The 17,827-nt window shown below is 40.7% G+C and overlaps 1 protein-coding gene across 1 annotated transcript in view; it reads left to right on the forward strand.

The window, feature by feature from the left end:
- Mga (MAX dimerization protein MGA) overlaps window positions 1–17,423 on the forward strand; it is a 66,060-nt gene extending 48,637 nt beyond the window's left edge. Inside the window, exons 18-24 of the mRNA XM_070005686.1 lie at window positions 1,932–2,062; window positions 3,968–4,019; window positions 7,532–7,738; window positions 9,566–9,677; window positions 10,158–10,391; window positions 12,382–12,555; window positions 13,621–17,423. Of these exons, the coding sequence (XP_069861787.1) occupies window positions 1,932–2,062; window positions 3,968–4,019; window positions 7,532–7,738; window positions 9,566–9,677; window positions 10,158–10,391; window positions 12,382–12,555; window positions 13,621–14,876 (2,166 nt within the window). The 3' untranslated portion in view covers window positions 14,877–17,423. The remainder of the gene's footprint in view (window positions 1–1,931; window positions 2,063–3,967; window positions 4,020–7,531; window positions 7,739–9,565; window positions 9,678–10,157; window positions 10,392–12,381; window positions 12,556–13,620) is intronic.
- Window positions 17,424–17,827: the final 404 nt, after the last annotated feature.

Genomic DNA, 17,827 nt, shown 5'->3' on the forward strand with positions numbered 1-17,827 from the left:
CCAGAAGTGGTGCTGTGGCTCAAGTGGTAGAGTGCTAGCCTTGAGCTGAAAAGCTGAGGGACAGCGCCCAGGCCCAGAGTTCAGGCCCCACGACCGGACCCCCCCCCAAAAAAAAAAAAAAACCAAAATAAAATAAATACTTTAATATACATTTATATATGCATTTAATTATGTAACATATAACTATTACTCTCATTATTTGAATTATTTAGTTCCTAGCATTAATATACATTGTTTTCATTTAGTATTAGATTGTTTTGATTATGCTTAAATTGAGGGGGACACATGACTAATAGTTTGCATTTAGTGTCTTACAAGTCTTAAGGAGCCTAGGATTTGGGGTAATTTGTTCAGCAATTCTAAAATTAGAATTGTAATAAGATGACTGGAATACTTAATTTTGTGTTTACAGTGTAAGTAGCGTATTCCTTAAATTTCTAGCCTAAACACTTGTTTGTTTGTTTGATTGATTGATTGATTGATTTATTTATTTATTTATTTATTTATTTATTTATTTATTTATTTATTTATTTATGCCAGTCCTGGGGCTTGAACTCTAGGCCTGGGTTATATTCCTGAGCTCCTTTTCCTCAAGGCTAAAGCACTTGAGCCATAGCACCACCTCTGGTTTTTTCTGTGATTTCTCGGAAATAAGAGTCTCATGGACTTTACTGCCTAGACTGGCTTAGAACTGTGATCCTCAGGTCTCAGCCTCTGAGTAGCTAGGATTACAGGCATGAGCCCAGCTCTAAACACTTTTAGAGGTGGGCTGAAAAATAGTTTTTTGCAGTGTGTTTGTGTGAGAGGTGTTCAATAAGTGCTTACTTGATTGACTTTCTATGTGTGTGTCTATGCTGGTAATGAGGCTTCAGCTCAGGACTTGGGCACTGACCCTTAACTTTTTTTGCTCAAGGCTGACATTCTAGCACTACCACTTAGCCACAGAACCACTATTATCAAATTTCAGCCTCCTAAGTAGCTATGATTACAGGCATGAGCCATCAGCATCTGGCTTTTTATTTATTTTTATTATTTTTATTATTTTATTTTATTTTTTTGGTCCGGTCGTGGGGCCTGAACTCTGGGCCTGAACGCTGTCCCTTAGCTCTTCAGCTCAAGGCTAGCGCTCTACCACTTGAGCCACACACCACTTCCGGCTTTTTTCTTTTTGCTTATGTGGTGCTGAGGAATCGAACCCAGGGCCTCAGGCATGCAAGGCAAGCACTCTACCACTGAGCTACCTTCCCAGCCCCCAGCATCTGGCTTTTAAAAAAAAATACAGAAATATAACAACTTTGTTTCGTTTGAAACCTGAAATTCCACAGAAGTTCAGTGTGTGGGGTTTAGAGGCTTAGGACTATTTGGATTGTTTTTTATTTATTTTGTATATGTTGCTGTGTGTAGTTTTATGGACATTTATTAAGTTAGTCATGTAGCCCCAAAAGATTTTTTATTTCCCTTTCCTCCTTCACTCCTTCGTTCCTGAGATCACACTCAGGAAATCCCATAGTCTCATGAATGTTTAAGGGCTAAATTTGTACTGTATCACTGAGCTCTACTTTTAGGCCCAAAAGAATTTTCCTTTTTCACCTCTTTCTCCATGAACAAACTTTTTGTTTTATTGTTATCTGGTCTTAAGATTTATAAAACCTTAGTTCATACATGCCCAAATTTTGTCCTTTTGAAATTAAAGCATCCTTGAAGCTTTTGGGGACTTGGTTTACTCTGATTAATGTTATTCCTTTAATATAGATCTATGACAGTTCAGGGTGATTTACGCTAATCTTATGTTTTTCTGACTTAGATCCTTTTTATGATGAACAAAATTTGGGTTACTAGTACTTGGGATATAAGTTGGTTTTATAAGGGAAGCATACAGTTGAAAAGCTAGGTATACATGCCTGCCAACGCATTATTATAATGTATTTCAGAATAACTGTATAGAATACATTGAGGATGACGAGGAGCAGGTGGATGTTGAGACCATAGAAGAGCTCACAGTGGAAATTGATGTTGCCAACAAGAAGACAACAGCAGCGCACACACAGTCATTCAAACAGCCGTAAGTCTTCCTTACCTTGAGATTGTTGTTATATTGTTTGTAAGTGTAAGCAAAGCAAATTTCTGGGTGACCTGAGTTTTTTATTCCTTTTTTTCTGATTAGTATAGATGAGAAGGACTGAAATTAGAAAGTAACTTGTCTTGGTCATTGTTAGCGTTTTGTAAATATTAATAACATGCTTTTTGAAGACTGATAACACTGGTGTTAAAATACTAGTTTTGCTACTTCGGACAATTCTAAACTCCAGGTGCTTTTCCTATGAGTAAAGATCATTTCCTTTTAAAATATTAGGTGAAATAATAAAATACAGAATAACTGACAGTAGGCTTAGAATAACTGACAGTAGGCTTAGTCACCATAGGGTGGTTTTTGTGCATTTACTGGAGCTTGAACTCAGGGTGTGGACCTGGGCTTACAGACCTGAGCCATTAGTGTCTTGCCAAACAAAGTGTGTGTGTGTGTGTGTGTGTGTGTGTGTGTGTGTGTGTGTGTGTGTGTGTGTGTGTGTGTGTGTGTGTGTGTGTGTGTGTGTGTGTGTGTGTGTGTGTGTGTGTGTGTGTGTGTGTCCCCGTGTCCATGTCTTGCCTGCCATCAACAAAGTGTATGTGTGTGTCTGTGTGTCCGTATGTCCTCGTCTGTGTTCTAGAGCTTGAACTCAGGGCCCGGGTGCTGTCCATGAGCTTTTTTTTTGCTCCAGGCTAATGCTCTACCAGTTGTGCCACAGATCCACTTCATCTTTTTTGGTAGTTAATTGTAGATTGAAGTCTCATAGACTTTGCTGCCTGGGCTGGCTTTAAACTGCAATCCTTAGATCTAAGGTTCTTGTTTCTAAGTTGGGCTTAGAATATATTGAAGGGTGCTGGGAATGTGGCTTAGGTAGAGTGCTTGCCTAGCATGCACGAAGCCCTGGGTTCTATTCCTCAGTACCACATATGCAGAAAAAGCCAGAAGTAGTGTGCCGTGGCTCACGTGGTAGAGTGTTAGCCTTGAGCAAAAGCTCAGGAACAGGGGCTGGGAAGTTGGCTCAGTGGTAGAGCGCTTGCCTTGCATGCCTGAGGCCCTGGGTTTGATTCCTCAGCACCATATAAGAAAAAAGCCGGAAGTGGCGCTGTGGCTCAAGTGGTAGAGCGCTAGCCTTGAGCTGAAGAGCTGAGGGACAGCGCCCAAGCCCAGAGTTCAGGCCCCACGACCGGACCCAGAAAAAAAAAAAAAAAAAAAAAAAGCTCAGGAACAGGGGCTGGGAAGGTGGCTCAGTGGTAGAGTGCTTCCCTTGCATACATGAAGCCCTGGGTTTGATTCCTCAGCACCACTTAAGCAGAAAAAGCTGGAAGTGGCACTGTGGCTCATGTGGTAGAGTGCTAGCCTTGAGCCTTGAGCTGAGGCACAGTGCCTAGGCCCAGAGTTCAGGCCCACGACCAGCCAAAAAAAAAAAAGAAGAAGCAGCAGCTCAGGGACAATGCCCAGGCCCTGCGGTCAAGTCCCAGGACTGGCAGATAAAACAAACAAACAAATATTGTACATTCTTAATAAAACCACAAAGATTTGTATTAAAATGTAGTTTAGGAATATTTATGAGAAGGAAGGGAAGGTAAGATGTATTATTCCTGAAGCTGGATGGGACATACCTGACTGCTCAAAGTGTATTTGTTCATGTAGTTTTGTATGTCTGGAGTATGGAGTATTTTGTGATTGAAAAGAGTAATTTTCAGTTTTTGTGACTATTTGAATACTTAGATATATAAAATACTCTGTTGAAAAAATAATGTGAACATTTTTATTGCACCGGGAAAATAAAGTGGTTGTAAGATGTAAATGATTTGAGAAAGTATGGTTTAATACAGCTGTGCAATAGGTATTACATTATTGGATTTCAGTAAAACACTGAAAAGTACTATCTTTATATAGGTGTCGTACTCCTGTCTCTACAGAGGAAAAGGCTGCTGAAAAAAGCCGAAAGGTATTTAGAATATATTTTGTGATAATTAATAAAAATTAGATTTAGGATTGAAACTTTCAGCTTATTTGTGACTTTTTTCCCACCAGGGCCTTTTTTTTTTTTAAACCAGTTAGTAAATTTAACTTAATTGTTCCTCTCAGTGGGTTAAAGTAATTTAGAGGAATTAAAATGGGCCTGCAGTTAATGAAGATTGTTGTTGTTGCATAGTTAAGCAAGATGTTACCTTTACCCTCATTACAGGAAGGGAAGAGAGTTGTGTTGTTTAAGCAATTTCCTGCATAATTCTGTGTTAATCAAGAAATATTTGGGAGATATAAGTTACATGGTTGTAGTCATTCTGGATATATCATATTTCCATTTACTCTAAAGCCATTTTTAGATTTAGATGAGAATTTAGATTGAGATATAGGGACTGGAGTTGTGGTTCAGTTAGTAGAGTGCTAGCCAGTAAGCAAAAGTGACAGATACTGATTTTTTTCTTTTGTCAGTCATGGGGCCTGAACTCTGGGCCTGGGCGCTGTCCCTCAGCTCTTCAGCTCAAGGCCAGAGCTCTACCACTTGAGCCACGGTGCCACTCCGGCTTTTTCTGTTTATGTGGTGCTGAGGGATTGAACCCAGGGCCTCATGCATGTGAGGCAGGCACTCTACCACTGAGCCACCTTCCCAGCCCCAACAGATACTGTTTCAGTATCTGTTTCAGTGTTGGTCAAGGACCTGAAAATAAAAGGAAGAATTGCTTTAGATTTTTTTTTAGTGGCTTTATGTTAGGCATCTATGGCTCTTGCCTGTAATCCTAGCTGCTCAAGAGGCTGAGATATGAGAATCATAGTTCAAAGCTAGCCTGGGCAGGAAAGTCCATGAGACTCTTACCTCCAATTTACCACCAAAAAGCCAGAAGTGGACCTGTGGCTCAAGTGGTAGAGTGCCAGCCTTGAGCTTTGAAAAAGCTCAGGGACAGCACATTGGCCTTGAGTTTATAATCCCTAGTACCTGAACCAAAAAAAAAAAAAGACTTTATATGTATGTTTTAGATATTGTCAGAGTTACATTAAAGACAACTAAAACCCAGAGCTGGTGGCTCATGCTTATAATCTCAGCTACTCAGGAGCCAGAGATTGGGAGGATTATGGTTAAGGCTAGTCCTGGCACAAAATTAGCAAGACCTAATATCATCCAATAGCTAGGTGTGGTGGTATACAACCATCATCCCAGCTAGAATCAGTCCTCCTTTTACGAAGTGGAAAGGCAAGTACTCTACTTATTATTGATGAAACAAGAAATTCAGGGTGTTCAGGAATCAGAATTCAACTTTATCATAAACTGTTAATGGTATAACAAGAAGTGGTGTGAGCTAAATTTTCTCTGCAGAGCAAGGCATCAGTAGATAGCATTAACTGGAAAAAATAAGCTTATTGCTATTTAACAATCAACTAAAAGAATAGAAATGTCATTATTTCTGAGGATCCAGGTAAACATGCAAGGCATATTGACGCTAAAACTATAAGTTCGTTCATTTTTATTTTATTTTATTTTTTTGCTGGTTCTGGGGTTTGAACTCAGAGCCTGGGCTCTGTTGCTGAGTTTCTCTGTGCTCAGGGCTAGCACTCTACCACTTGAGCCACAGCGCCACTTCTGGGTTTTTTTCCCTGCTTATGTGGTGCTGAGGAATCGAACCCAGGGCCTCATTCATGCAAGGCAAGTACTCTACCACTGAGTCACCTTCCCAACCCAAACTCATTATTTTTTAAGCCCCATATGTATTACTTGTAGCTTTTTTTAATATTATGGATTGACGCTTTGTACTTGCTTGGCTTCCAACGGTAATTCTCAGATTTTAGACTCCTGAGTTGCTAGAATTATTAACATGAGCCATCAGCCCCTGGCTGCTTTGGTTATTTTTTGAGGTAAAGTCTCTGTTAGAGTCAATCTGGGCAGTGACCATCTGTTCTTTTCTGAGTTAGAGATGACTGGTACAGATGACTCTGTACCCATCCATTGGTTGAGATGAGGTGTCAAGAACTTTGATGCCAGAACTGGCCACTCCCAAATACCTAGGATTATAGGATGGACCTGTCCATTCTTAACTTGAACTTTCTACAGAAGATAAATTTTAAACTTAAAATAGAATAAGTAAGATAAAAGGAAGCCTTTAGGCATGTCAAAGGCCAAGAAAGGTTTTCCTGAAAAAGGGTGAAGCTGGAGTTTGAAGTATAAGTTTAGACTGCTGTAATGATTGGGAATAGGGAAGATAAACAGTCAGGCTGGAGGGACAGCTCATTGTAGAAGGCTTGAATAGCATGTGTAAGATAAACAGTAAAGGTACAGGCAGGTATGTTGTTAACATATTTGTTTTTTAATTTCTACCTGTTAGGAATGATTGGAGAAAAAGTTGTTTAAAAGAAGGACAGGCTGGGCTCAGTGGTGGAGTGCGTGCTTGTATACATGAGGCTCTGGAAGTGGCCCTGTGGCTCAGGTGGTAGAATATGTGCTACCCTTGGGTTGAAGAGCTGAGGGACAGCGCCCAGGCCCAGATTTCAAGCCCCACAACTGACCAGGAAAAAAAAAAAGGACAGTTGATTCTTTACCATATGTGTGAAAGTGAAAGTTCGTACAGCATTACTTTTTTTTTTTGGTCAATCTTGGGGCTTGAACACAGGACCTGGGTGTTGTCCCTGAGCTTTTTCTGCTCAAGGCTAGTGCTCTACTTGGAGCCATAGTGCCACTCCCAGTTTTCTGGTGTTAATTTGAGATAAGAATCTCATGGACTTCCCTGCCCAGGCTGGCTTTGAACCACAGTCCTCAGATCTCAGCCTCCTAAAGTAGCTAGGATTACAAGCATGAGCCATCAGTACCTGACTTTTTTTTGTTTTTGTTTTTGTTTTTGTCGGTCATGGGGCTTGAACTCTGAGCCTGGGCGCTGTCCCTCAGCTCTTCAGCTCAAGGCTAGCGCTCTACCACTTGAGCTACAGCGCCACTTCCGGTTTTCTGGTGGTTTATTGGAGATAGGAGTCTCACGGTCTCTCCTGCCCGGGCTGGCTTTGAACCGCGATCCTCAGATCTCAGCCTCCTGAGTAGCTAGGATTACAGGCGTGAGCCACCAGCGCCCAGCTAGTACCTGACTTTTTAAAATACTTCCTTTCTACTAGTCAATAGTTTAATTGTTTATGTCATTTGTTTCATAAAAACTATAATAGCAACAGAATGTGTAACTTAATTTTTTTGAGACTCCCTATCCCCTTAGCTCTATCGAGATTTTCTCATTTGAAAAACCCCTGAAATTTAAGGTAGGAAGTAATACGATTATTATTATGATATATTAGAATTCTTACTGTAGGAAGTGTTGAAATTAGATTTGGAAGAAAGAATGATAGCAAGACAAGCAGTTGAGAGGCTGTTAACAACAATTTGGACAGAAAGTGATGGGTATCTTGAGATAGAAAAGTGCCATTTGGGGTGGAGAAAATGGGACGGTACTCTTGAAGGTTGTTGAAGAGGCAGTCTTGTTGGAACAGGCTACATCTGTACATCCAAAACTGAAACAAGATTACTGGAGTGACAAGCCTCATAAAGAAACAGAAGCTTTTGCTTACTATCGCCGGACACACACTGCCAATGAGCGGCGGCGGCGTGGGGAAATGAGGGATCTCTTTGAAAAGTTGAAGATCACATTGGGATTACTTCATTCTTCCAAGGTTTCAAAAAGCCTCATTCTTACTCGGGTAAGTATTCAATGTAAATAATAAGAAGCTTGATTAAGAGAATATTACCATACTAGATGAAAGGAATCCATTGCCATCTGAAGTATATTGACATGGGGCTTCTTGTACTTAAAGAGGAGTTCAGTGTGAATTAATGAGTGATTTCTGTGAATTAACCCCTAAATGTTATGTCATGTTAAGTTAGAATAGCTTTTTTTGTTGTTGGTCATGGAGCCTGAACTCTAGGCCTTGGTGCTGTCACTCAGCTCTTCAGCTCAAGGCTAGTGCTTTACTTAAACACTTGAGTCACAGTGCCACTTCCAGCTTTTTCTGCTTATGTGGTGCTGAACCCAGGACCTCATGCATGCAAGGCAAGCACTCTGCCACTGAGCCACCTTCCAGCCTAGCTCGCTTCCCCCCGCCCCTCTAAGTATGTGGGGCTTGAATTCTGGACCTGGGCGCTATCCCTGAGCTCTTCAGCTCAAGGCAAGCACCCTACCACTTGAGCCACAGCACCACTTCTGGTTTTCTGGTGGTTGATTGGAGATGAGCATCTCACAGACTTTCCTTGCCCTGGCTGGTTTTGAACCTCAATCCTCAGATCTCAGTTTCCTGAGTAGTTAGGATTACTGGCGTGAGCACCCAGCTAGAATAGGTTTTAATTGAGAAATTTAAGTTCTTAACTGGCAGAATTATTTTTCCTTCACATAAAGTCAGAAACTGGTTAACTTTACTTTGCACCTTTTTTGTTGTTGTTGGTTGTGGGGCTTGAACTCTGGGCCCGAGCACAGTCCCTCAGCTCTTTAGCTCAAGGCAAGCACTCTATCACTTGAGCTACAGCGCCACTTCTGGTTTTCTGGTGGTTTATTGAAGATCAGAGTCTCACAGACTTTCCTGCCTGTGCTGGCTTTGAACCAAGATCCTCAGATCTTAGCCTCCTGAGTAGCTAGGATTAAGGCGTGAGCCACCAGAACCCGGCTTTTCACATTTTCTTTATATAGTTTGCAATATCTCATTGTAAAGCACAGTATACAGATATTGTAGCACACTTCTGAACAGTTGGCAGTCATTTTAAAGGGAAATAAAAATCTTAAGCTAGGCTGGGAAGGTGGCTCAGTGGTAGATCACTTGCCTTTCATGCATGAGGCCCTGGGTTCGATTCCTCAGTACCACATAAACAAAAAAGAAAAAAAGCCAGAAGTGGTGCTGTGGCTCAAGTGGTAGAGTGCTAGCCTTGAGCTGAAGAGCTGAGGGACAGTGCCAGGCCCAGAGTTCAAGCCCTATGACCAGACCCCCCCAAAAAAAACCTTGCTAGAAATTTTAACTTTGCACATAGAGTATCTCAGGTAATTTCATTTATGTTTTAAGTAGAAGTTGGAGTAGTGTAGCATAAACACATATTGCTCCAGAACAATGTTATTTCAGCTAGATTTTACATGTACTAGATTATTATAAAGTTGATTAAAATCTAAGCAGAACATAGAATTTGACATCACCTTGCAGTAGTTGAACACCTGTTTACCACTCATTGATGCCTTTTGGCACTGATTATTTATCTATATTCCTTAAATACATGTTCATTTAACATGAAACAATGGGATTGGAGAATTAACTGAGAGATAGAACCCTTACCTTCCATGCATGCCTTCCATGTATTAGGTCTTGAGTCCCATCACTGCTACCACCACCACAGCTGAGTTTACAACTAGAAATAATAATTTCTGAAGCTTCAGTAGTTTTAAATGGTATCATAATATTTAAAAGTTGAAATAGTAAAGAAATTGAAATATTTAAGAAATTTAAGGAAAGAACAGATTGATTAACATAATATTACTATTTCTATTCTAGGCTTTCAGTGAAATTCAGGGACTAACAGATCAAGCAGATAAATTGATAGGACAGAAGAATCTTCTGAGTCGGAAACGGAATATTTTGATTCGGAAGGTATCATCTCTTTCAGGTAAGATAGGTAAATGTCCTCTGGTAAACCAGCTTTAGCAGGGCTGGGAAGGTGGCTCAGTGGTAGAGTGCTTGCCTTGTATGCATGAGGCCCTGGGTTTGATTCCTCAGTACCACATAAGCAGACAAAGCAGGAAGTGACCCTTTGGCTCAATGTGGTAGAGTGTTGGCTTTGAGCTGAAGAGCTGAGGGACAGCGCCCAGACCCAGCGTTCAGGCCCCACAACAGACAAAAACAAACACAGCTTTAGCAAGGAGAAATCCTCACTAAGGCTTTCATATTCAACATAGCTTAAGGTTTGGCTCGTCAAGTTTACAGAAGACTTATATTTTGATTAAGTGGGGCATATCTTTGGATCGTGATCACTCTTGCCTTCCATAGTTTTGGGGAATAGTTAAATGAATTGGATTTCAGTTGACTGTATTTCTCATTATTATGTGGGATTATGCAGAGTGGTAATTTATTCCCTATCAACCTGTAGGTAAGACAGAAGAAGTTGTCTTGAAGAAACTAGAGTATATTTATGCAAAACAACAAGCACTGGAGGCACAAAAAAGAAAAAAGAAGATGGGATCAGATGAGTTTGATGTGTCTCCTAGAACTAGCAAACAGCAGGAAGGATCTTCTACATCATCTGTAGATGTCGAACAGATGTTTATAAATAACAGGAGGGGGAAACCTTTGATTCTTTCCAGAAAAAAAGATCAGGCCACAGGTAGGAGGGACATTCTTTGCTTTCCTTAATGTAGATGAACATTAGTTTAGTGGACTGAATGCCTTCTCTTGGCCATAATTGTAATTAAATGAATTAAACGTGAGTTGAATAAAAAGAACATGGATTACAATAGATTTCAATTTCTGACTTACACTCAAATCCTGAGAAATTGCTACTCATGTTAACATCTAAATTCTACTTCTGATTGTAGTCTACATTTAGGCTTTTTTTTTAGTAATTTTTAGTTGTATGATTTTCACCAACTAATATCTTAACTCTTGATTTTTCTGTAGTTTTAATGAAGAGTTGAGAAAATTTGAGTCAAGCTGAGACAGATAAGCTGGAATTAAAGTTTTTTGAACTAAGCACTGTGATATGTGCCTATTCACCTACTTGGGAGGCTGAGGTGGAGGATCATTTAAGTTCATAAGTTTGGTACTGGCCTGGGCAACATAGTACAACTGTCTTTTTTTTTTTTTTTTTTATCAGTCGTGGGGCTTGAACTCTGTGCTTGGGTGGTATCCTTGGGCTCTTCAGCTCAAGGCGAACCCTCTACCGCTTGAGCCACACACCACTTCCAGATTTTAGTGGTTTACTGGAGAGTCTCAAAGGACTTTTCTGGCTGGGTTGGCTTTGAAACATGATCTTCAGATCTCAGCCTCCTGAGTAGCTAGGATTACAGGTGTGAGCCACTGCTGCCCGGCTCAACTGTCTTTAAAGAAAAGGATAATTTTTTATTTTATTTTATTTTAATTTTTGCTGGTCGTGGAGCCTGAACTCTGGGTCTGGGCGCTGTCCCTCAGATCTTCAGCTCAAGGCTAGTGCCTACCACTTGAACCACAGCACCACTTCTGTCTTTTTCTGCTTATATGGTGCTGAGGAATTGAACCCAGGGCCTCATGCATGCAAGGCAAGCACTCTACCACTGAGCTACCTTCCCAGCCCCAGAAAAGGATAATTTTAATTTTGTTGAATTAGGCTTTGTTTTTTATCAGATCTATGAAGGAACAAAGTAAATTGGTTTTAAGTGCTTCTGTCTTGATTTTGGAAGTAAGCTATGATCAATTTTATGTTACTTGTATCCTTGGAGAAAGGAAATTTTTTTTTTTTCTTTTTTGCAGATCTTGGGGCTTGAACCTCAGGGCCTGGGCACTGTCTCTGAGCTGAGTTGTGTTGCTAAAGGCTATTGTTCTACCACTTGAGCTATAGTTCCACTCTGACTGCTTAAATGGCAACAAAACTTTTTTTGTTTTGTTTTGTTTTTGTGTTTTGTTGGTCATGGGGCCTGAACTCTGGGCCTGGGTGCTGTCTCTCAGCAATTCAGCTCAAGGCTAGCGCTCTACCACTTGAGCCACAGCACCACTTCTGGCTCTTTCTGTTAATGTGGTGCTGAAGAATTGAACCCAGGGCTTCATGCACGCAAAGCCAAGCACTCTACTACCAAGCCACCTTCCCCTCCTGTGATAAAACTTGTATGGATTTTCTTGCTTGCCAGGGCTGGCTTTGAACCATGATCCTCAGATCTCAGCCTCTTGGGTAGCTAGGATTATAGGAGTGAGCCACTGGTGCCTTACTTGGTGTTAGTTTTAAGAAAGGAATTGAATAACTAATTATCTCATTTTACAGATGGGGAAAATGAGGCTTAGAAACTTCAAGTGTTTTGGTAGAGTTGTGTAGGAAAGGAACTTGGGAATGGAATTTTGTGTGTCTTCATCTTGACTCTATCATAACTGTCAGAAGCATTCCATTGAGATAATGGTTCTATACCTCTGCACTTCAACAAATAGGTTCTGTCCCTGAAGTGAATCACTGGGCAGGTAACGAAGAGTTGTTGCAAAAAGTAAATTTTAACTTTAGTTTCTCTAACTCAATTCAAAATTTACTTCTTGCTTTTCAAGTCAAGTTTTAGGGACATCATCTAAATTTCTGACTACAGTAGCAAATAGTTGAAGGTCTTGTATCCATAATTGATTTCTAATTTTCCTTGCAGAAAACACCTCACCCTCTAATACTCCACACTCTTCTGCTAACCTTGTGATGACTCCACAAGGCCAGTTGCTCACCTTAAAAGGGCCTCTATTCTCAGGACCAGTGGTAACTATTTCTCCTCTTTTAGAAGCGGATTTGAAATCTGAAGTTGTCAGCAGCACTCTGGCTCAATCAGGTGTGTGGTCTGATCTGCTATGGATAGTAAAGCAAGACATCCCTGGTGTCTCACAGTAGTAGAGGAAACCTGCCAACATTAAAGAGCTTTTAATTTTTTTTTTTCCTTATTCTGGGGCTTGAACTGTGGGACTGGGCACTGCCCCTGAGCTGCTTTTGTTCAGGGTAACCACTCTCCAACTTGAGCTACAGCACCACTTGTGGGTTCTTCTGTTTATGTGGTACTGAGGAATCGAACCCAGGCTTCATGCATCTTACACAACCACTCTACCACTAAGGATGTCACAGTGAAAGGGATATGTTGAAGCATCATTGTCTTCTTGGTGTTGATAAATCTTTGTCTGTTTTGTGTTGTGTTAGAATTTCTTTTTTGTGTGTGGGGGGGTCCAGTCGTGGGGCCTGAACTGTGGGCCTGGGCACTGTTCCTCAGCTCTTCAGCTCAAGGCTAGTGCTCTACCACTTGAGCCACAGCACCACTTCCAGCTTTTTGCTTTTTTGCTTATGTGGCGCTGAGGAATCAAACCCAGGGCCTCATGCATGCAAGGCAAGCACTCTACCACTGAGCCACCTTCCCAGCCCTCAATATCTTTTTTAAAGGAATATTTTTGTTCTGCTATAACCTTTTGTTTTGTTCTGCTATAGCCTTGTATTTTGCGCTCTACCAATTGAGCCACAGCACCACTTCCGGTTTTCGAGTAGTTTATTGGAGATAAGAGTCTCACGGACTTTCCTGCCCAGGCTGGCTTTGAACCTCGATCCTCAGATCTCAGCCTCCTGAGTAGCTAGGATTATAAGCATGAGCCACCAGCGCCCGGCTAGTGGGGAGCATTTTCTAAAATGATTAGTTGGAAATCTGAGTAATGATGAATATCAGTCTTTTGATTGATGTTACTTTTTCATCCTCTTGACATTAACTAGCTAGAAAATTTTAACTATGGCTGAATCATGAAGTCATTGGTATAACTGATACAGAAGGGGAGAGGAAAAGATATGTGGGAGAGAAAGATGATCACAACTGTAGATCTAAATGTTATTTTTTTTTTTTGTCTCAATTTTCGTTTTTCAGAAAATGATGACTTATTTATGATGCCCCGAATTGTTAATGTGACATCATTGGCTACAGAAGATGATATTGTAGACATTGGAGGCAGCAAATACCCTCATGAAGTTCCGGATGGCAAGCCACCTGACCACCTGAGAGACACCATCAGGAATGAAGATAACTCTTTAGGTAGAATTTCTTCCAGAGGAAGTCATAGAGATGGCAGGGTGACATTGGGTCCAACCCAAGTTTTTCAGGCAAATAAAGATGCTGGTTTTCCACAAATAGATGTTTCTGGTATGCAGGACACACATGGGTTCTTACCTAAAAAGACTTCTGGTGATATGAGAGGGATTCGATATAGTCGAAAAGAAGGTGAATTGAAAGGAGAAAGACTAAAGACAAGGGAATCTCCATTTCATAAGTTTAAGATGAAAGATCTCAAAGACTCAAGCCTAGAGATGGAGCTGAGGAAAGTTGCTTCAGCTATAGAGGAAGCAGCTCTGGATCCTGGTGAACTGCTAAGCAACATGGAAGATGAGGATGACACTGATGAGACCCTGACTTCATTGCTCAATGAGATTGCCTTTCTTAATCAGCAACTAAATGATGACACTGTTGGCTTGTCTGAACTGCCTGGCTCTATGGATACGGACTTCCCAGGGGATTCTCGACGGACTTTCATCAGTAAACTTTCTCCTGGAAACAGAACAGCCTTCCAGGTTGGCCACTTGGGACCAGGTTTGAAAGAATTAACTGATGTTCAAGGAGAAACTGACTCTATCAGCCCCCTCCTCTTGCACTTGGAAGATGATGACTTTTCTGAGAATGAAAAACAACTTGTAGAAACAGCATCTGAGCAAGATGTCCTTAAGATTGTCATTGACTCTGAGGTAAAGGATTCTTTCCTTTCTCACAGGAAATCTAGTGAAGGAAAGAAGAGTACTTCTGGCATCCCTGCAGCACCTGAAATTGTGAGCTCACCTCCAGTCCTACACATGAAGACGGGCCTGGAGAATAGCAACACAGAGACTGTGTGGAGGCCTATGCCAAAGTTGGCACCTTTAGGTTTAAAAGTAGCCAATCCTCCCAATGATACAGATGGTCAGAGTCTCAAAGTAATGCCTTGTTTGGCACCTATATCTGCCAAAGTTGGGCACAAAATAAACTTACCAGGGAGTGACCAGGAAGGCCGGGAGAGCAAGGTGATGCCTACATTGGCTCCTGTTGTGGCTAAATTGGGCAAATCTGGGGTCTCACCAAGTTCTGCAGGGAAATGAACTTATTTGTCCTCAAACATATCAGGCTGTGATGGGAAATGGCATCCTGTCCTTTATCTGGGCATCTTTTTATTGTGTCATGGAACTATGGTCTTTGACTTTGATGATGTGTATTGATGGAGAAAGGGATAGGGTGCTGATCCTGGTATAAGAAATACTATGAAATTCTGATCATGCTAAAATTTGTTCCCTCACTTGTGGTGCTGGATCCTTTCATCCTCTTTAAGAAGATGTGATCCATTACTAAACATGAGGTTCCCCTCTTACCCAAGAAAATCTTAACAAGACTCCGGCTTTACAGTGGTACCCTCAAGAGGAAAAGCTGCTTAGACTGGAATTGCTATCTGCTAAACTGTCATAGTTGTTGGGTTTGGCTAAGGAATGGACTGGAGGGAAGGAATCTGGAGGAAGTAGTTTTTAGATGGTATTTCAATAACAGGGAGATATATAGCTCTTATGTGCATGGTGGCACATGACTGTAATTCCACTACTTGGGAGGCTGAGACAGGAGGTTGACCAGTTCAAGGGCAGCCTGGGGTACAAAGTAAGGCCCTGTGTCAAAAACAAAAATAGGTAAATCACAGCAAAAAAAGGGAGAGGATGGGTATTATGGAATACCAAAGTAAAGGATTTTATGTCATTCAGCAGAATTTCTCTTTCATACCCAAGTAGCCTCTGCTCTTTTACCTTTCCTGTTTGAATTATAAATTGAAGCCTTCAGGTAAAATAGGTATACTTTTAGCTTTTAGTACTAAGGTAATTAATTTGAGATGTTTAAAATAATGTAGTCCTCCCTTACTGTCTTTCTGAATGTGTTTCACAGTGCTGGGGGTTTCTACCCAGAATATGTAATTTTGAAAGTAGACTTAGGTCTACTTCCTCCTTCACAGACCACCTCACTAAGAGACAGCTAAAATAAAAAGCATTCTCTCTCCAAACTAGAGATCGTGGCCAAAATAAATAGTGGGGCTGTATATTTCCCAGTTTAAACAGCTCCTGGTGCTTGAAGGTTTCGCTCACTGCTACCTGCACAGGATGTAAAGACAAGTCACACTAGGCATTCTTTACCAGGGAAGTAAGGCAGTATTTGAATCACAAGATATATTTTTTATCTGCTATCATGGATTCAGTGATCTGTAGAGCTTTTTCACTCATTAGCTGTCAGGGTATGAAGGACTGGCAGCCGTGTAAAGATAAGAGATATTTATATTTTTGTATAGTTGTTTTCATAGATTTCTCAAAGGCTGAAGTTTTCAACCTAGAAGATGAGATTTGTATTGGGTATAGAAATGATGTTTCCTATCTAGTTTGTAAATAATCATGGTGCACTTGAGGGGTCTCGAAACTCCTGGGGGCAAGAATCACTATTCTGAAAATGTATAGACTGGGATTTAGCTGCTGCATTTTGCCTTTCTTAAATAATTATATTTTGGAATGTAACCCTTGTTCTGTCTTTATTGACAGGATTTGCTTGTGTTGTAAAACACTTAACACAAGAGCTTCCAGTGCCTGGGCTGTGCCTGGGCGATGCTATTTCTTCTCTATCCCCTGCCTTTGTTATCCCATGTCCCAGGTTGTGAGACCAACTTTGGAATGGATCTAGCCAGTGAATTATCTTCCATGATTGATTCCCCTTCTGTTAACCCCTACAATCAACAGATTGCAAAAGATGGGGAATATTCTGCAAAGAGCAGTGGGAATAAACTATTTTATGCTGCTTGCCTTTCTAGACCTGCTCAACAGCACTTAACCTTTAACCTTTCCTCTTGCTGAAGACATTTAACAAAGCAAGGAGTGTTCTTCAGCTTCCCATTATCCTTTCTACCCTTTACCCCACAGATTTCATTCAATGCCTTAGCCCATGGAGTTCAGCCTCTGTCTCCCTTGTTAATAGTTGTCCTTGGGGTATGGCAGTTTCTCATTGCTTGTCACTTCCCCATGTTCTGACTTAGTTCTGAGGGTCAGTCAGGGAGCAGGCAAGGGAGTGAAGAAAAATCCTCAGGAAAAGAAGGACCATTTTAGCTTCTGAATACTTTAGCTTTTTTTAAAAAATAAGAGAATAGCAAAACAGGTCAAAGTCATTTCTTGATTTGTGAGTATCTGGCTGTGTTTAGAAGAGATATACAAAGATAGAAATGAGGGATTATTCTGGGTGTTCAGGGAAGGCTGCAGACATAATGAAGCCCCAGGATAACAGTGTTCTCTCAAGACAGATCTAGGAGTGGTCAGGGTTCATGATAGGAGGGCTCAGTCTAGAACAGGCCTTGCAGTCTTGACAAACCTAAAGTGTCCCCCGAACTCCTGCCCTTTAACCTGACCCTGGAAAAAAAACTGATCTATGAAAATAACATGTATGATTATGACAGATGAAGTTGAGTGAGAAGATTGGAGGAACCTAGAAGACAGCTCTCATCCTACTATAAGAAGCATGATCTCAGTAGACCAATAATCCGCCTTTTATACATCTGTAAATAAATGGAATGTTTTTAAGGATATAATTATGTCAGATTTAGCATTTTCTTTTATATATTAAATATATATCTTTCATTTTCTGCTTTTGAAAGTGACTATTTTTTTAGAAACAAGAATAGCAGGTTTGGTGATTGAAAGGCAAGATGTATAAGCTTGAAATAAACCAGTTCTACTAATTAAAGCAGAATTTGCAGTTCAGAGGTTTGTGCTGAATTGGAGTAGAATTTTTTTAAAAATTTAATTGTGAAGATGCTGTACAGAGGGGTTACAGTTACATGAGTAATGTAATGAGTACATTTCTTGTCGAGCATTGTTAACCCCTTCCTTTGTTCTTCAATTATCCCTTCCCTCCAGCTGGAGCAGAAAATTTGTAATGAGATGTATATTTGAGGGAGGGTGTCATTGAAATTTTATCATAGGAAGTCCTGTTTTGTAGACCAAAATTTTTTTTTTTTGGGGGGGGGGTCAGTCATGGGGCC

Source organism: Dipodomys merriami, unplaced genomic scaffold (genome assembly GCF_024711535.1).
Source record: "Dipodomys merriami isolate MVZ:Mamm:240054 unplaced genomic scaffold, mDipMer1.0.p SCAF_69, whole genome shotgun sequence".
NCBI classification, from domain to species: Eukaryota; Metazoa; Chordata; class Mammalia; order Rodentia; family Heteromyidae; genus Dipodomys; species Dipodomys merriami.